The following is a 20,541-nucleotide window of genomic DNA, read 5'->3' on the forward strand; positions in this document are numbered from 1 at the left end:
ACTCATTCGGGAAGAAACTGGACTGTTAGGCAGCGGGCGGAACTTGAGGGCGGCTTTTTCTCAGAGGTGCTTGCAGTGATAACCATGGGACACTGAGACACAGGGACCTATTAGGGCAGGGCTGACGGGAAACCAATGCTGTCTGCTTCACCATGAGACTCAGCCCCGTCTAAGCTGAGCACAAAGGCATTTGCAAGTCTTGTCTCATAAAGGTGTCTCCAGCACAGTTCTTCCAGCGTAGACACAGCTGATCCTCACAGCCAATTGGTATCCTCCCAGTGATACCAACAACAATCAAGGCTTAACTACAACAGGAGTGTGTACAAAGCCTACACAGGGGTGCACCAAGAGTGTCCATCTCAGGTAATTGGGAGGCTGAGCCACTGGGCCCTATAGGACACCTAGCACACAAAGCTACTCTATCAACTCAGGGAAGCAGCCAAAATGCAGACACAAAAACAAAACAAAAAAACAAAACAGATCACAAATGAAAGAAATGGACGAAAACAAAGGACTGGATATAGAGTTCAAAACCTAAAGGGTCCCAGGTTCAATTCTGGCTAAGGGTATATGCCTGAATTGCAGGCTTGATCCTCAGTAGGGGGCGTGCAGGAGGTAGACAATCAATGATTCTCATCGTTGATGTCTCTCTCTCTCTCCTTCTCCCTTCTTCTCTGAAATCAATAAAGAAGAAAAAAAATAATTAAAAAAAAAAAAAAAAGGAATACTCAGCCCTAGCCAGCTTGGTTCAGGGAAAGAGCGTCAGCCTGCAGACTGAAGGGCTGTGGGTTTGATTCTGATCAAGAGCATATGCCTGGATCCCCAGTGGGGGGTGTGCAGGAGACAGCTGATCAATGATTCTCTCTCATCATTAATGTTTCTCTCTCCCTCTCCCTTCCTCTCTAAAATCAATAAAAATGTATTTTAAAAAAATACTCATCACTGCCGAAACCGGTTTGGCTCAGTGGATGGAGCATTGGCCTGTGGACTCAAAGGACCCGGGTTCGATTCCGGTCAAGGGCATGTGCTCTGGTTGCGGGCACATCCCCAGTGGGGAGTGTGCAAGAGGCAGCTGGTCGATGTTTCTCTCTCATCGATGTTTCTGACTTTCTGTCCCTCTCCCTTCCTCTCTGTAGAGCAGCGTTTTTCAACCGCTGTTCCGCGGCACACTAGTGTGCCGCGAGATGTTGCCTGGTGTGCCGTAGGTGCAGACAAGACAAGAATTTTATAATTTTTCACTATTTTGTTTACTTAATATTTCATAATAAAGTAATTATAAAATACTTTCTTTGTGTTTATTTGATTCCTATTCAAGAGAATTACTTTATATATAGTCAATATAGGCACAGAGTTAAATTTTTTTAACATTTTCTAATGGTGGTGTGCCTCGTGATTTTTTTCATGAAACAAGTGTGCCTTTGCCCAAAAGAGGTTGAAAAACACTGCTGTAGAGAATCAATAAAATGTTTTTTTTAAAAAATACTCATCACTTCTGTACTATTTCTATCAAAATGTACACAGGGAGTCCTCAGGTTAAGACAGAGATCCATTCCTATTGCGTAATGTAACACGAAGTCGGAACCCACCTACATAAGCACCTACGTCACTCACACGGAGCACATACACAGCAGTAATGAAGTGAAACAGTAAAAAAAAAAAAAAAAATTAAAAGAAAGTTAACAATTCCTGGCCTTTACTTGTGGTAAGTAAATGATAAAAAAAAAACACACAAAAAAAAAATCATAAAGCATATATGTACATATGTTAAAATGACGGAACTTTTTTTTTTTAATTATAAATTCTGTAAATGGGAGATGGTGACGTAACCACGAAACGACTTAAGACAAGTCCGATGGAACTCGAGAACTGCCTGTAATCTGAATCTTATTAGGAGGGAATGTCAGACAAGCCCTAGTTTAGGGACATTCTACAAAATAACATCTTCAAAAGTGTCAAGTCATGCCCTAACCAGTCTGGCTCAATGGATAGAGTGTCAGCCTGCAGACTGAAGTTTCAATTCCAGTCAAGGGCATGTACCAGTAGGGGGTGTGCAGGAGGCAGCTGATTGGTGTTTCTCATTGATGTTTCAACTATCTATCCCTCTCCCTTCCTCTCTGTAAAAAAAAAAAACACACACACACACACACACACAATGAAATGTATTTTATTTTTAAGTGTCAAGTCATGAAAAATTAAAAAAAACAAAAAAAACTAAGGAACTATTGTACTTCAGATTAAGGAAGCCACAAAGACACAACACCTGAATGAAACATGCAATCCTGGATTGGTTCTTGGACCATAAACAATTGGTAAAATCTGAATAAGGCCTGTAGATAATAGTTTGACATAATATGAATTACCTGTGGTCTTGTAACAGAATGTCCTTGTTATTAGAAAATACTAAAGGCTCGGTGCACAGAATTTGTGCACTGGGAGGAAGGAGGGTGTCCTTCAGCCTGGCCTGCGCCCTCTTGCAGTCCAGGAGTCCTTGGTGGATGTCTGCTTAGCCCCACTCCCTACAGGGAGTGCACAGGTAGGGTCCCTAAGCCTGGCCAGTGATCAGGGTTGTTTGGGACCTTCCAGCTGCTAGCTGGAACCTTCCTTTGTTCCATGCCACCCCCTGGTGGTCAGCAAGCAATCGAACTCCAGTCCCCTGGTGTAACTCCCGAGGGGACACTTTGCATATTAGCCTTTTATAGATAGATAGATAGATAGATAGATAGATAGATAGATAGATACACTTACTAAGTATTTAGTAAGTCAATGAGCCCAAAGGGAAAGAAAAAAAATGGAAACGAAAGCTTTCAAAGTAATCATTCTCTAAAACAAGTCAGCAAACTATAGCCAACAACCTGTTTTTGTCTGGCCTTTGAGGTTAAGCGTGTCTTTTAACTTCTTAAAGGTTGTTTTAAAAAAAGAAAAGCCAGGAAAAATATGCAACAGAAAAGTTATATGGCCCCAAAAGCCTAAAATGCTTACTGAGTCATTACAAGAAAAGCCTGCACTGAAAAGAAACAGGGCTGCGATGTAAAAAACTGCAATTTAAAAATGAAGTTTATTGCTGTTTTATATGAACCAGTGCTTCTACAGGAATCTTCTCTACAGTATTACTTTTCATGAAAGTTTCATGTGTACATACCGTATTTTTCGGACCATAAGACGCACTTTTTCCCCCCCCAGAAGTGGGGGGGAAAAGTCCCTGCGTCTTATGGTCCAAATATAGCCTACACATATACTTTAAAAAAAAAGTTTTTTTACTTGCCCAGCTCTGTGTGGTCTCTGTGTGCTTGCCCGGCTCTAAAATGGTTCTAAATGCTGCTGTTTACTTTACAGGGTTGATTACATGTGTTTATGACTGTGATGTTGGGTTTTAATGCACATAAAATATTTTAGGACACTATTTGTTTCAGAATCTTTTTTTCTTCATTTCCCTTCTCTAAAAACTGGTGCGTCTTATGGTCCGGAAAATACGGTAATTAAGAAATGTTATGAAATGCTTTTATTGTCATTTAACATTAAGCTTTACAATGATGTTCAATTGAGGTTGATCCACCTATTGAAAAACATCAAGGTATGTATTTTAATAATGTGCATTTGATGACAACATTCTAGCAAGTTCCATAAATCCAAGGGACTTTGTACTGATCACTGAATTAAAAGCATCTAACATAAAATGAAGGATTAACCTTAGATAAAAATAGACTTGAGACATATCAAACTTGTGAACCTCATGTGAATCCTGATTAGAACAAATTGTAAAAGAAAAGTAAACTGAGGAGACACACACTCAAAATGGTGCTTCTAGCTTGTGCAATAAAGGCAAGAAAAAGAAATAAAGGCTTGCCCTAGCCGGTTTGGCTCAGTGGATAGAGTGCCAGCATGTAGGCCCAAGTGTCCTGGGTTCAATTCCAATGAATGGCACATACCTCGGTTACAGCTCCTCCCCCAGCCCGGACCCTGGACAGGACTCATGCAACAGGCAACTAACCAATGTCTTTCACATCAATGTTTCTGTCTTTCCCTTTCTTTTCCACCCTCCCTAAAAATAACTGAAAAAATATCCTCAATAGAGGATAAACAAAAAGAAAGAGAGAGAGAGAGAGACAGACAGACAGACAGACAGACACTCTGATTGGATAGGAAGAAAACTGTCTTTAAAAGACCACATAGCCCTGACCGGTTTGGCTCAGCGGATAGAGCCTTGGCCTGCTGACTGAAAGGTCCTAGGCTCAATTCCGGTCAAGGGCACAAGCCCGGATTGCGGGCTCAATCCCCAGCAGGGGGGTATGTAGGAGGTAGTTAATCATCAATGTTTCTATCTCTCTCCCTCTCCCATCTTCTCTGAAATAAAAACATATTATAAAAAATAAGTGTGCAAGACTTATACATTCATTTAACCAAATAAGATTTATTGGGTAAAATTAAAGACTGACAATACAACTACTAGTGAGGATGCTGAACAACTGAAACTGCTGGTGGGAAGGGAAAATGATACAGTTACTTGGGAAAGTTTGGCAGGGGTTCTTATAAAGTAAAACATACTTAGACAACCTAGCAATCCCACTCCTAGGGAATTATTCAAGAGCAATGAATGTGAATGTTCAAAGTTGGTTTATTCGTAATAGTCAAACACTGAAAGCAGCCCAAATGTCCAATATCTGGTGGATAAAGAAGCAACTATGATAATACAGTTGGCCCTCTGTATCAGTGAGTTCTGGAGGTTCTTAGGGTGGAATCATGCAATTTCTATTGGTACTGTCACCATACAAAATAATTATACAACTCATTACATTTTTCACCATTTTGCTCATTTACCATTTGTTTTTCAAAACGTTTGACATACATTCATTCATTCCTACAACTATTTCACCATGCTGGGTATCAGATTTATACAATCAAAATATTTCATTGATCCAGATTTCTAGAACCAAGCTAGTTGTATAGATGCAATTAATATTTTTTGGCATAGTAAGAACATTGCATGCTTCCAGATCCCCTCCATAAAGCTATAATAATGCTCTCCCCCCAGACTGCTTGTTGTTATTTAGATCTCAACTTTTATGTCACCTCTTCAGAGGCTTTACCTGACTACCCCTAACTACTGTTATATCACCATTTTAGTACTTGAATAATCATATATTATAGTACTTACTATCTGATATTTTATTATGTATTCATCTGTCTGTCTGTCTATCTTCCAGCCCCAGAATATAAACTGCATGAAGGCTAAAACTTCTAATTGTCTCATTCACTACTGTGTGCCCAGGATTTGAAGAAATCCTCTTAAACTGTAGGGTAAAAGTACAGAGCACAGTTTATGTGAATTATGACAAGTACTGACTAATTCAATTTCTCTTTACATAATAGTACAGAAAAACTATAGCTGTCAAGGACAATTAACTAAAAACTAGAAATCTAATTCCAGCTCTTCTGGTTAGCTCAGGTGAGTCACTTTGTACTTCCCATTTTCATTTTCTTAATAAAAAGTGAAATTTTATAATTAATACTTATTGGAAATTATTTCCTCACTGAAAAGATGTGTCAAACAAAGTGATGTCCAGCCAGTGTGGCTCAGTAGTTGAGTGTTGGCCTATGAATCAGAAGGTGATGCTTCCATTCATGGTCAGGGCACATGTCCAGGGTGCAGGCTCAATCCCCAGTGGGGGAACTGCAGAAGGAAGCCAATCAATGATTGTCTCTCACTGATGTTTCTGTATCTTTTTCCCTTCCTCTCTAAAATCAATAAAAATATTTTTTAAAAAGCAATCCTGAGAAAAGAAGAACAAAGTAGGTGAAATCTCAATACCAGATTTCAAGCTGTATTACAAAGCCACTGTTCTCCTAACAGCCTGGTTCTGGCACAAGAACAGCAATGGAATAGAATAGAGAACCCAGATATCAACCCAAACCACTATGCTGAATTAATATTTGACAAAGGAGGCATGAACATCAATGGAGTCAAGACAGTATCTTCAATAAATGGTGTTGGGAAAATTGGACAAATACATGCAAAAAATGAAACTAGACCACCAACTTACACCATACATAAAAATAAACTTAAAATGGATAAAGGACTTACATTTAAGACAGGAAACCATAAAAATATTAGAGGAACCCACAGGCAGCAAAATCTCAGATATATGACGAAGCAATTTCTTCACTGATAACGCTCTTAGGGCAATGGAAAGTAAAGAGAAAATAAACAAATGGGACTACATCAAAATAAAAGCTTTTGTATAGCAAAGAAACCATCAACAAAACAACAAGAAAGCCCACTGTATGGGAGAACAGATTTGCCAATGTTATCACCGATAAAGGTTTAATCTCCAACATTTACAGGGAACTCATACAACTTAATTAAAAGGAAGATAAACGATCCAATAAAAAAATGGGCAATGGACTAAATAGAAACTTTTCAAAAGAAGACAGAAGGCCAAGAGACACATGAAAACATGTTCAAAGTCACTAATTAGAGATGCAAATCAAAACGACAATGCAGTATCATCTCACACCTGTCAGAATGGCAATCATCAACAAATCAACAAATGACAAGTGCAGGCGAGGATGCGGAGAAAAAAGAACCCTCGTCCACTGCTGGTGAGAAGGCAGATTGGTGCAGCCAGTGTGGAGAACAGTATGGAGCTTCCTCAAAAACCTAAAAACGAACTCCCATTTGACCCAGTAATCCCACTTCTAGGAATATATCCCAAGAAACGAGAAACACCAATCAGAAAGGATATATGCAGCCCTATGTTCATAGCAGCACAATTCACCATAGCTAAGATTTGGAAACAGCCTAAATGCCCATCAGCAGATGAGTGGATTAGAAAACTGTGGTACATCTACGCAATGAAATACTATGCTGCCGTAAAAAAAGAAGGAATTCTTACCATTTGCAGCAGCATGGATGGAACTGGAAAGCATTATGCTAAGTCAAATAAGTCAGGCAATGAAAGAAAAATACCACATGATCTCACTCATTTATGGAAAATAAAAAACATTATAACCTGATGAACAAAAAGTTCGATACAGACAGTAAAGCATCAAACAGACTGTCAAATTACAGCCGGAAGGCTAGGGAGTGTTGGGGAAGGGTGGGGAAGAGATCAACCGAAGGACTTGTATGCATATAAGCACAACCAATGGACACAAGACACTGGGGGGGGGAGGGGATGAGGGCATGTGACAGGGGGTAGGGGAGGCTGGGGGAAGGTCAATGGGGGGGGGGGGGAGATATATGTACTACTATGTGTAATACTTTAAACAATAAAATTTAAAAGAGAAATAACAATCTAGTAATTTGAGCTAAATCACGTGCATTGAACGATGAAAAATGGTAAGTCTCTTCTGTATCTCCAATGTGTTCCTAAGTCCAGAATAAACAGGGGGAGGTTTTGAAGCTTGCAGATCCAACATATGAACATTCTATTGGGCACCTCTTCCCAAAAATAAAAAAGTAACTTTTTCTTAAAAATCTCGTGTCACTGGAGAAGCCTTAGATCCTTTAATTAATGGATTGGCAAAGTAGCAGTGTTTGTAGGTCTGACAAAGCTTCAGCAGTCACACTAACTACTCTTTTTAGCCTCAAACTTCCAAGTTTTTCCATTTCATTCATTAATTCACTTTATCTTTTGCTGATTATTACTGACTAAAGATGGCACTTTCTGATTTGTCCTTCAGAATAATTCATCCAACCCAAGATGCCATTTCCTTACTACTTACAATTTCTTAAAAATCTATCATTTCTATCACAATTAAATGCTGACACTGTCAATACTCAGTACTACACTTGTTGAAAGTGACAGATTTGACAACAAACTAGGTTCAAGCACACAGAATTTTAAAATGATAGGAATGGTTGACTTTGAAATGACCATAAACATACAAACAAAAATACCACCTGCCTGTAAGGTTAACCCACTTTTGTTCTGTAGTATAGAGTAGCTTTGCTCCCATCTCAGAGTTCCTCCTAGGGAGAAAGTTTGTAGGTGGAGGAGCAGCAGAATTTAAACATAAGGTACTGTGCAATGACAGCCAAAGCTGTAAGAGGAAGGAATCACATTTTCCCAGGGTAAATATGTGAGACACTCTGCAAGAGAGAATCTGAGCTAAGCCTTTAAAGACATGCTTAAGAGGACAAGATGACCAGATTGGAAGAGTCTGACTTATGCTAGAGAATAAATACACTGTGCAGTCTGAGGATGGACTTGACTATCAGACTGAATAGTCTGATTTTGACTCAGCTAGTAGGAGAGCCACTCACAGTTTCTCAATAGGAGGAGGACACGATGAAAGATGTTTGGGGAGATTGCTATGGCTCTGAAGTATGTACAAGTATCTGGATAAGAAGTGACCAATCAGCAGGCTTACTAAGTACAGTCAGCAAATACCTTCTGGTACCGAGGACAGGAGGAAAAAAAAAAACACCACCCGCCTTCTCTATTCACAACACGTCTCTAAAACTTTATTTTGAATTTAAGTTCCTAAATTAAAAAAGACAAACACATTCTTCCACTTGAAGTAACAAACATATGTGACAAAAAACAAAAACAAAAATAAAACAGCAAAGTAGAGTATTTGCTAATTGGAACTTTTAGAAAATGACTTTTTCTGGATAGATGAATCTTTTCTTAGATTACTGAATAAACATCAAATTTTGAAAACAAGTGAAATGTTACAAGTCCTAATAGCTGGGTAGTTCCTTTGGTTAGCACATGTGTCAAACACAAGGCCCGCGAGCCAAATCCGTCCCGCCAGGCCTTGCAATGTGGCCCGCACCGCGCTGTCATCACTGCACTCCGCTGCGTTTCCATCACAATGACAGTTTATGACTGTTCAGTAAACCATTCGGCCCGTGATTTAGGCTGGATTTTAGATTTTGGCCCCTTCTCTGATTGAGTTCGACACCCCTAGGTTAGAGCATTGTCCCCATACGCCAAGGTTGCAAGTTGGAATCCCGGGCAGGGTACACACAAGAAGTGTGTTACTAGCCCTGGCCGTGTGGCTCAGTTGGATGAGAGCCATCTCTGCACCAAGAGGTCTCAGGTTTGAATACCAGTCTGATTCCTGGGCAAAGCACATCAGATTTCGGACTCCATCCCCAGTAGGGACCGTCCAGGAGGCAGCTAATTAATGTCTCTCTTCCTCCATCTTTTTCTAAAATCAACAAAAACATTAAAAATAAAAAGCAACCAATGAGCCGGGACCGGTTTGGCTCAGTGGATAGAGCGTCAGCCTGCGGACTGAAAGGTCCCGGGTTCGATTCCGGTCAAGGGCATGTACCTTGGTTGAGGGCACGTCCCCAGTGGGGGGGGTGCAGGAGGCAGCTGGTCGATGTTTCGTTTCTAACTCTCTGTTCCTCTCAATTCCTCTCTGTGTAAAATCAATAAAATATATTTTTAAAAAAAGGAACCAATGAGTGCATAAATAAGTAGAATAAACTGATGTTTCTCTCTCTAAAACCAATAAATTTTTAAATAAAATGTTAGGGAAAAGAGAACAAGATTTTAAAGTCAGATATGCAGCCAATTATAGAAGTTTGACAAATAATCTCTGTGGCCTTAGTTTCCTCACCTGTAAAGAGAATGAGAACTAAAAATTACCAGAGCCACTTCTAACTCCAAATCTGTATGATTCTCAAGTACCGAGGTTCTATGACGTGCCAAGAATGGAAAACAATAAAAATGTAGTATCTCATTTTTAAGGAAGTTATTCTTTTCTCCTTTTGGTGGATACAGACAGAGTCTCTGAGTGAGTGACTTGTCCATTCATTTATTGTTCAAATATGTGGCTCTCTTAATGCCACGCCTGTTCGGGGAAATTGGGATACAGTAGTGAACAAAATAAAGTTCCACCCTCACAGAGCTGAATTTTATAGTTACCAAGGGGTGACTAGATAAAATGAAGGATGTCCAATTAAATTTAAATTTCAGATAAATAATGAATAATTTTGTTCCACATAATTTGGGACATATTTATACCAAAAAAATTAGTCACTGTTTACGAAAAATTCAAGTTTAACTGGGCATTCTTTATTTTTATTTGCTAAATCTGGCAACCCTAGCAGAGACATAACTGCAAATCCCTTCTTCAATCCTGTTAGTACATCTAAGTATATCTACATAGTGACTCTGATTATATCAATGAAAAATTAGTCTACACTGCAGCACAGTATATATACATGAAGTGAAACACAAGTTCTTTAAAACAATTCTTAAGCCCTTAACAATGCAATGCATTTTAACATCTTCTATTCTTTTTCATTTTTCTAAAAATGTTGGTCATGACCTACTGCAGTGGTTTTACAATCTAAGGAGTCATAACTTGCAGTTTTAAAAAATGTATTTGATATGAAAAACAAGTTAACCTTGTCTTTTGTCTCTATTAAGAGCTTAACAAGTAACTACACTGTGCTATAAAACAGTAATGCCTTGGGCTCTACTACGGCATAGAGCTAAAAACTTAGTTAACCAGGATTGTGTACAGTCATGCACCATACAACATTTCAGACTACAATGGACCACATATATGATTTGACAGTGGACCTATGAGATTATAATGGAACTGAAAAATTCCTATCACTTAATAATGCTTTTACTCATGTGTTTGTGGTGATGATACTGGTGTTAACAGACTGCAGCGTAGGCAGGCATATAAAAGTATATAGCACATACAATCACTATAGTAGGCTATACCATGGTTGGCAAACTCATTAGTCAACAGAGCCAAATATCAACAGTACGAATGAAATTTCTTTTGAGAGCCAAATTTTTTAAACTTAAACTTCTTCTAACTCCACTTCTTCAAAAGACAGTCGCCCAGGCCATGGTATTTTGTGGAAGAACCACACTCAAGGGGCCAAGGAGCCACAGGTGGCTCTCGAGCCGCAGTTTCCCGACCACATTTAGATGGTCGCCTAAGGATGCATTTTTCAGAGCATATCCTCATCAATAAGCTGCTCTGGACTATTTTTTGAGCTCCTGGGCCCCTTTAAAAAATATATATATATATATAAATTGATTTTTTTATAGAGAGGAAGGGAGACGGATAGAGAGCTAGAAACATCAATGAGAGAGAAACATCGACAAGCTGCCTCCTGCACGCCCCCTACCCCGGATGTACCTGCAACCAAGGTACATGCCCCTGACCGGAATCGAACCTGAGACCCTTCAGTCCCCAGACTGATGCTCTATCCACTGAGCCAAACTGGTTTCAGCTGGGCCCCTTTTTTATACTTCTCCCATATCTTAACTTTCTATCATACCATTATTATTTCTAATTGCTGTCAATATGTTTGCCCCTAAACTGGCAATCTGAAATTTTAAAAAAGCAACCTTACAGAATCCTGTGTAAGTAAAGTAAAAGCAAATAAACTGAGAGACTCCCTGAAAAGCTAGCTCTCCTTTCTGTAATCTGCAAAGACCTTAACTCTTTTCTCTACCCGATTTTCATGTGTCTCGGGAATGAAAACAGTGAACTACACAAGTTCCATAAAAATGTTTCTGATCCCCAAAAGAAAAATGCACAATTTGGTTCAAAACCAATCTTTTCTTTCTTTAAACTAGAACTATAATCAAGATTAATCTTGGCTATTTACAAAAATTTGTGCAAAGAGTATTTTTAACCTATGATTTATAAAAAGCAATATGAACATAAACTGGTATCACAAATACTAACACAGATAAATCCTCTCAAGGTAATATTTACAAGAGGACAACATTCTAAAGTTGATATACTTGATAAAAATAATCCACACTCATTTGTAATTACATTACAGACAAGCCTCACACTACAAACTGATGGGATTTACAAAGACTCCATTACAGGATGCCATTTTATCCAGTTTCCAAAATGCAGTTAGCTATTCATCATGGCATGAAATTGATATTTTACAGCCACTTGACTCAACTTCAGGGTTTAAAGTATAGATTATCTACATTTTTTTTTAATTTAAAGGGAATTCCAAATCTCATATGCATACAACTGCAAATAATTTTCAGTAAATAAAATCTAAGGTTGTAACAGTTGTGACAAAATTTCATAAACAACCCAAATCGTAACAATACCAAATCATTAAAAGTAACAAAACCAAGGAGTTAACATTAAAGTTCATACTACATGTGTAAAATCACATGTATGTATATTTTAAAGATAAGAAACTAGACTTCCTATTTTAGCAAGCCAAACTCAAGGTTACAAAAGGATATTCTGAAGGACAAGGACTATCTGTGGTTGTATATTCTTTAAAATGAACATTGTGATCTTATATGTCTTTGTTCTGCATTTATTTAAAGGGAAGGATGTCATAAATTCTACAAATATACTGCATTGAGTTAAGTCCCCTAGCCTCTCAAGCTTCTGTTGTAATAAGACTTTCTGTTATCCTTCATGCTCAAATTCTAGTTTTTTGGGGGAAACAAATATTTAAAAAGACAATAAATATGCTGAACCCAATACAGTAAATACCATATGATGCCATTCTGTTTAACGTATGTATGTACATGTTCACAAATATCTCAAAAGAAAGATTGTAGGCCATGTTAATTTTATCAGAATTTGGGCTTTGTTTTTTGGTTCTCTGCATTCTTACTTTTCTACAGTGTGCATTTAAAACTGTTTTTTCAGCCGAAACCGGTTTGGCTCAGTGGTAGAGCATCAGTCTGCGGACTGAAGGGTCCCAGGTTCGATTCCGGTCAAGGGCATGTACCTTGGTTGCAGGCACATCCCCGGGACGTTTCTAGCTCTCTATCTCTCTCCCTTCCTCTCTGTAAAAAATCAATAAAATGTATTTTTTTAAAAAATAAAAAATAAAAATAAAACTGTTTTTTCAGCCCTAGCTGGTCTGGCTCAGTGGGTAGAGTGTGGGCCTGTGGACTGAAGGGTCCCGGGTTCAGTTCCGGTCAAGGGCACATGCCTGGGTTGCAGGCTCTGTCTCCAGTGGGGGACGTGCAGGAGGCAGCCGATCAATGATTCTCTCTCATCATTGATGTTTCTATCTCTCTCCCTCTCCCTTCCTCTCCAAAATCAATAAAAATATATTCTAAAAAAATAATAAAATAAAATAAAACACCTGTTTTTCAGCCCTACTGGCATGGCTTAGTGGTTGAGCGTCAACCTATGAACCAGGAGGTCACGGTTCGATTCCCGGGTCGGGGCACATGCCCAGGTTGCAGGCTTGATCTCTAGAGGGGGTCATGTGGGAGGTAGCCAATCAATTATTCTCTCTCATCATTGACGTTTCTCTCTCTCTCACTCTCTAAAAATCTATAAAAAGATTTATTTTTTAAAAACCATTTTCAAATTATAGACAAGACTTTCAATATAACTGACATAGTACTTATACAAAGACTGTATCAATTAATTAATTTCAAGAATATATCTGTTCTGGACACTGGTTCACGTACATCTCTTTTCTCTATGATACTATAAGCAGCATAAGATTAGGGACTACATTCTACACATATCCGAAAGCTCTAAACTTTATATATTCGCTATTAAAATCTCTCGAAATGTTTTAAATGGAAAGTAGTTTACAACACATCTGCCTACAAAATTGCAGTTCTAATTTGTTTGGCAAGCACCTTTATGGAGAATAATACTGTTCTATATAGGATGCTCATCTTCAAAAGCAGAATAAATTCTTTTTTAATAGAAAAATATACTTTAAAGAATATCAAGAACATTAAAATATAGCTCCACCTATTTCCAATCATAAATAATGCTTGTAGAGAGTTCGAGTATCTATATTACAAATTCTAGATTCAGATTCTACAATCTCTCAAAAGCTTCATATTCATTGATGAGTAAATTCTCTAATAAAAATACCCCTTTTTTGAAGTCTAACATCCGAGGCAAAAAAAAAAAAAAAAAAAGGAAAACCAAACCTCAAGTTGATATAGGAAAAAGCACTCTATTTTTATTTTAGTAACACTCTCGCTAAAAAGACCACTGTATCAATCTCTTAAAATCGTGGCATGGAAGAAAAAAAAAAATCGTGGCAAGGTAACAGTCATAGATGACACATTAACCTTTGAAAAAAGAAAAAAGTAACTTTACTTTAAAAGATACAGCAGCAGATAGGCCCTTAAATCTCTATTTACATCTCCACTGAAGTTGTCACAATCATTTGAAATAGCTACAAAAAGAGGATTTTGTTCAGGCTCAACATTTTATATAGTATCAAAATACTATTACTATCTAGCCAAAGTAGGAAATTAAAAGTTCTGGGGGGGGGAGGGGTTTTTTTTCTAAAAACTTAAAATCCATTTCAAAGTATAAAAACATTTTGCTATGGTGAATATAAGTTCTAACACAGCTGTAGCTATTTAGAGGGAAAAAAAAAATCCTCCCCTCTAAGTCGAAACATATGGCTATTAAATAGCTATGATATGAGTTAACATCCCCTTCGTAAAATTGTAACCGTTTCTCTAATTAGAGAAACACAGAAAATACAAGTTTACAATTTAACCAAAAAAGGAACACCATGACTGATACCATTAATGTTTTGACTTTTAAGAATGCAAAATCTTTAAAAGCAACTGTAGACATTTTTCTTTGATGAGCAATATGATATAGGTTTTTGCCCAATCATAAAAAGTGTATTTTCTCTAGATACTTGGAATGAAAATTAAACTGATTAGATAATATAAATAAGCCAGATAGAAAAACAAAATGTACCTCTTTTAACAGCCATTCACAGCTTGCCTCTAATGACTTAAATGCCAATTAACTTTTTTTGTCCAACTTCAATTTTGGTTATTATCAATAACCAGATAAAAAAAATGAAATTAACAAAGGATAATGCAGTTTAAACCTTATAAATTACAAATGGGGCTATGTGACTAATTAATCTATATTAATAGCAAATGACTACCTCCTCCAAAATTTGCTCAAATGTTTCCCACCCTCTGCCCCCATACTCCCATATTACTACTCCCTTAATGTGCTCCCCTCTAATATGAGGTGGTCTCATACTAGAGGAGAGCATAAATACAGCTTGCTAATTTAATGTTATGTTTATAGTCTGGTTCACATTTGAATGTAAACTACTGCCTTTTATTCATTGATACATATATTTTCAATATGTTGAATAAATGTAGATGTTTTTAAGCTTTTCTAAAAGTATGTAAAGAGCCAAGGGAATTAAAAAAAAACCTGATGAACAATATTAACTGGCGAATATAAATAGAATCAGAGGTATGGAAGGGGAGTGAACTGACAATTCTCGGGGAAAAGAGGAGTGGGGGGGTGCGGGAAGAGCCTGAACAAAAACTGTGCACCTATGGATGAGGACAATGGGGGGGGGGGGGGGGAAGGGCAGAGGGGGGGGTGGGAACCTGGTGGAGGGGAGCAATGGAGGGGGGAAAAATGAGGAACATTTGTAATAATATGAATAAAGATTTACTAAAAAAAATAAAAATAAAAATAAAAGTAAATAAATAAAAGTATTTAAAGAGATGAACATATCACTGATATTTAAATGGGAGCATGATGAACCATTACACTAAACTGCATCATAAGTTCTACATTGCAAGGCCTTCAGAGAAAGCAGTAAAAACAATAAAAAGTGAAAATTACTAAAAGTTCTTATTGATCCTTTATACCATAAAATAAAATTCTTGTTATATTATTTAGAATAGAAACTATGGTTATAGGTTGTAAACCCAGCATTTTTTTTTTTTTTAAGTGGAGAAAAGGAAAAGATATGGGTTAACCAGTGCTAATTCCCAATAGTGCCAGGAAACTATTATACATAAAAGATACCAAAAATAAACTGGTCATGGAGTAATACTAATAAATACTTTGGTGAATGAGGAAAGTTGACAAAACAACAAATCACCAAAAAAGCTTCAGAAGTCCTCAGGACTTTTATTCCTCTACTTAGTAGAAATAGCAACACAATACATAAACCATGTGTTCTCCTTAATACTAACAGTCCCAGTTTTCAAAGCAGCTTCACATATATTATTTCATAAAATCCTCAGAGACACCAAATTCAAACTCACTCAAAAGTGCTAACAAAAGCACTTAATAATGTATGCACTTCACCCGAAAGTACACCTTTTCTCTTGGAAACCCCTCCCTGTGTCTGACAAACTACAAAGATACTATTCTATAGAAGAGCCACCTTCTTGGCACTGGAAACTTACACAAGTCCTCGGAAGAGTAATATGGCACAGCTAGCAAGAGCCATAAAAATCTTCAAGCCCTTTGACCTAGTAAAACCACTCCTGGGAACTTTCTCTAAGGAAATAATTAGACTTATCAAAAAAGCTATTAGTATAAAGATATTCTGCACCATTATCTATAATTTTAAAACATAATTCCCAACTAGAGAATGGTTAAGAAATCTAAAAAAAAAAAAAAAAAAGTTGAAGAAAAAAAGCTAAACACAAAATAATCAACTAGTCGCTAAAATTACATAAAAATGAGCCAAAATAAGAATTGGAATTAAGGTAAAATCATGATCAAGTATTAACAGTGTGGTTACATTGTTCTAAGAGGGGGGAAAACCACCTCCTGAAACACATATGACAAAAACAGAATTTTGAAAGCCAAACGAATCCATCATTTACCTCCCCCCCAGTCAAATATTTATAAATGTTGTATTATTTAAAGCTGATGTGAATTTCTAGACTTTCAAAAATATTTTCCTATCTCTAAACAAGGCAAACCCCATGCTGCATTTTCTTTCTTCACCCTCAGTCTCAAACTTATTTTAATAGCCGAAACACTCCAACACAAGTGAGGACACTTGAGAAATAATTGGTTTATGAAGAACCCAGTTAACAGTGATTCAAATGGAAAGAATTCTACGAGTACATTAACTAAAGATCTGCACAAAACTTCACATCATATGAACCCAAAACATCAAACAAAACTCCACATTCTTATAAAAAAGAGGGCTACAATTTATAAATTGTAAAAGAACTTAAAGCTTAAGGAGAGCCTATGCAGGTTAAAAGCTCATTTTTAAGTCTTATTTGAACGAGTTGAACATATCTGCCAGATTTCTATCTGATACCTAAGAAGGAAAAAAAAATCAATGCCTCCTTTTCTTAAAAAATTATATTTAAATTTTTTCCATTTTTCATTATGGATGCCACGGGGAAAGGGAAGCTTAAGTTACAGAATCCTAAGTGGACAAAGTGGGGGGAAATGGGCACTTCATTTGAACTATTTTATTAGCTAAATGCTAGATAGCTTTTGTAGGTAAACTGTCTGGGGAAAGGGAGTAAGGGTAGAAGTCAGAAAACCAATGTTCCCCCCACCCCAATGAAGGCAGCAGCACTACGTAAAGATCAGTTCAGTTTCATCTAAAACGGATTGCTAAAAACCTGTTTTCAAAAAAACCCCAAAAAACTCGATGCATGATTTTACCTTAATTGCCAACTCCCCCAGCTGGGATGAACGAGGGAGGGGCACCCTAAACCCCACCTCGTACAGCTCAGGATGGCCATTTCACGGCCCTGCCAGCGCCGCCCAGGCCTGGGGAGGGAGGCGGGCAGCGGCGGGGCCGGCCCAGGGGAAATGGACTTGCGTGCCCTTGGTGCGCTCTGGCGGCACTCCCCAAGTTAAGGACACCGGCCACAAAGGAACGGAGTCTATTGACATTTGCTGCCCCGTCTGAACACTAAGCATTTTCTTGGTTCGTGAAATACGAACTGACAACCACCACCCCCCGTGCACGCGCCGCCCCTGGCCTTACCCGCGCGCGCGCACACCCTCCCGGGCCAGCCCCGTTACCTGAGCCGACACGGAGCCCCCCGGTCCCACGGCAACCCTGGCTCCTGGGCGCTGAGGGGGGAGGCCCCGCGGGGCAGCACCCGCATTGCTGATCCCGGGAACCCCACCAAGTCCGCCGCCGCAGCCATGCCTCTCCCCTCCGGACTGCAGACCCTGGGGCGGGGGGGCATGCGCAGCGCGCCCGCCGCGGCCACCCGCGCGGCCCCCGGCCCGGCCCGGCCCTCGCCGCCGCGATCCCCGGGCGCCTTCCCTCCCGCGGCCTCGGAGCAGCAATGCGGCTCCGGCCACCACCCGCCGGAGAGGCCCCTGCGGGGGGAAGGACGGAGGCCGCGAGGGGGCTGGGCCTCCCCACTCACCCCGTCCCCAGGTGGGGGAGTCCGGGCCTCGGATTTGCACGCGGGGCCGCAGGGGCCCCCGCCCGCCCCCCACCGCAGCCCCGGCTCCCCGCGATCCCTCAGGGGCCGGGAGGGGGGCTGCGGGCCCCGGGCAGGCCCCAGCGATTCCAGATGTGCCCCGTGGCTGCCCCTTCGTCAATCCCAACCGGGGGAGCTGGCAAGTTTCGAGAGACCGAACACAAACGTCACGACCCTTCCACGTTCCTGTCTAAATCGGAGGGGCTGGGAGGCGCCGGCCAAGCATCCCCCCTCCGTGCGGGCCGGAGGCGGCTCCCGGGAGGGGGGCCCGAGGCTGGCCGTCGCCGCGACCTGCGAACCGCTCCCCAACACTCCCCCGGGGAGGGGAGGCTGCCCCGTCCTTCCATCTTGGCCGTTTGGGGAGGGGGTGGGGTGCCGCAGGGGCTGGCCGCGGCCTGACATTCCCGGAGGGAGCCCGGGGCGCCTCCCACCCAGCCCCCCGGGCTCCGGGCCGGAGCGGGGAGCCCCACCCCACTGCGGGCCCCCGGCCCACCTCCCCCACCCCCATCCCTACCCCCCCAGCGCGGCTGGTCACGGGGCGGGGACGGCGGTGGGGCCGCGGGGGAGGGGACGCGAGGCCCAGGCTCGCCGGGCGCGGAGGGGGCTGGGGCGCGACACCCACCTGCCCAGGCCGGGCCGCCCGCTGCCGGCGCTCGCCGCCGCCGCCGCTGCCGAGGAGGAGGAGGAGGAGGAAGCCGGGGCCGAGGACGAGACCGAGGGCGAGGGCGAGGGCGGCGGGGCGGAGGGCGACGTGAGGAGGCCGCCGCCGCCGCCGGGTTTGCGGGTGCTGGCGGCCGCGGACGGCGGCTGCTGCTGCTGCTGCTGCTGGGGCTTCAGCGACATGGTGCGGGGCCCATACACCGGCCCGCACGCCGGGCGGGGACAGCCGGGAGCCGGGCGCGCCGAGGAGACGCCGGAGCGCGGCGGGGACGCGCGGGCGCCGAACGGGGAGGCGCGGGCTGGCGCGGCCGGGGGGGCGCCCGGGCCCGCGACGGGGAGCAGGAGCACGACGAAGGGGCGGGGGGGCCCGCCGAAGCCGAGGAGCTGCCGGGAGCCGGGCCGGGACGCGCCGCCGCCGCCGTTGCCGTTGCTACCAAAACAGTCTGAGGCGGAGGGTGGCGAGCGCAGCCCGGAGGGAGGGGGGCCGGGGCCGGGGCCGGGCGGAGGAGGAGCGGCGGAGGGATACGGGGCCGCAGCTTCGTTGCCGCCGCCCCGCCGCTCGGGCCGCGGCAGCGAGTGCCGCCCGGAACCCCTGGCCGCGGCTGAGCGGCGGGGCTCGAGGCCCGCGGCCGGGCCCCGAGGACCCGCGGCTGCCGAGCGCATCGGAGGCCGCGGACGGAGACGCGATCGGCGGCGCTGCCTGGTGGGCGCGGAGACGCAGGCTGAGGGACTCTTTACCGGAAGTCGGAAGGGTCGGGGCGGAAGCAGAATGTACAGCGGCCCCAGGGCCGGGAGGGACACGTGAGGAGCGGGCGCCGCGCTGGACGGCGTTCGCGGGGGTCGGGTGAGGGCCTGGCGGCCCCATCCAGCCCGGATCCGCCCTCCTCGAGGCGGGTCTGCCCTTTGGAGAGGGCGTGTCTGTCTTCGCCTGCGGGGCCGGCCTAGTGCCGGAGACGGGAGGGGGAAGCGTTTCTTCCCCGCCTCCCAATATCCCTGCTATGTCCTCGGGCTGCGAGGCTTACCCGAGATTGCCCCCACCTGATGCAACCTAAGAAAAGGACAGCGAGCGCTTTCGAGGCGGACATTGCCTGGATATATGTGTGTGCAAAGCACCTGGGACACAAGCATCCCGTCGTGTTTCTTTGTATCCCCAACCCCGGGCACGCAGTGGGCGCGCAGGGTCGCCGGGAGTCTCAAAGGCAGGCCGTCCTCCCTTTCCTGCCAAGCAGCCTTCCCCCCGGGGCCGCTCACATCTGGTTACCTTTTCCCCACTTCGCCGGCCCCTGCAACTCAGTAACCACAAAACGCTTGGGTTATCTGACCTTCATTTGAACCCATTCTCCCCTCACTTGAACTTTTTTCCTCATTCATGAGACTCAAAAGGAAGTGTACGTGATTGGTAGAGCTGTGGATAATGGGGTCTCCCCCGGTGGAGACCGAACAGGCCTCTCATAAGAATGTGCGAACTTTAGACCTTGGCCCCTTCAGAAGTTTTACTTTAACTTAGATTGCTAGCCAGCACAGTAGTCCGTTTTAAACATGTGTTGCAATTAAACTGGAAGCAAGTAGGTAACTTGATTTTTTCCAGTGAAGAATCTAGTTTTGTAAAAAAGGGAAATACTTTAGGAAATGATAGGGAGGAAAACACCAACACTCCTCTCAATGGCCCAGAACCATCAGATAAAAAAGGTAAAGATTTAGAAAAACTTGGAGAATGGTTGCC

The 20,541-nt window shown here is 42.4% G+C and overlaps 1 protein-coding gene across 13 annotated transcripts in view; it reads right to left on the reverse strand.

The window, feature by feature from the left end:
* The window catches only part of ATXN2 (ataxin 2), a 91,828-nt gene extending 72,370 nt beyond the window's left edge, over window positions 1-19,458 (reverse strand). For 4 of the 13 annotated variants that reach the window (XR_004989999.2, XR_004990000.2, XM_036449286.2 and 1 more), the window contains exon 1: window positions 18,781-19,458. Coding sequence is in view for 11 of the 13 variants with exons in the window: in XM_036449286.2 (XP_036305179.1) it covers window positions 18,781-19,001 (221 nt within the window). In the remaining 2 variants the exon portion in view is untranslated. The remainder of the gene's footprint in view (window positions 1-18,780) is intronic. The other 9 variants (XM_036449279.2, XM_036449278.2, XM_036449280.2 and 6 more) reach the window with 6 other exon arrangements.
* Window positions 19,459-20,541: the final 1,083 nt, after the last annotated feature.

This window comes from Pipistrellus kuhlii, unplaced genomic scaffold (genome assembly GCF_014108245.1).
Source record: "Pipistrellus kuhlii isolate mPipKuh1 unplaced genomic scaffold, mPipKuh1.p scaffold_m20_p_20, whole genome shotgun sequence".
In the NCBI taxonomy this organism is placed as follows: domain Eukaryota; kingdom Metazoa; phylum Chordata; class Mammalia; order Chiroptera; family Vespertilionidae; genus Pipistrellus; species Pipistrellus kuhlii.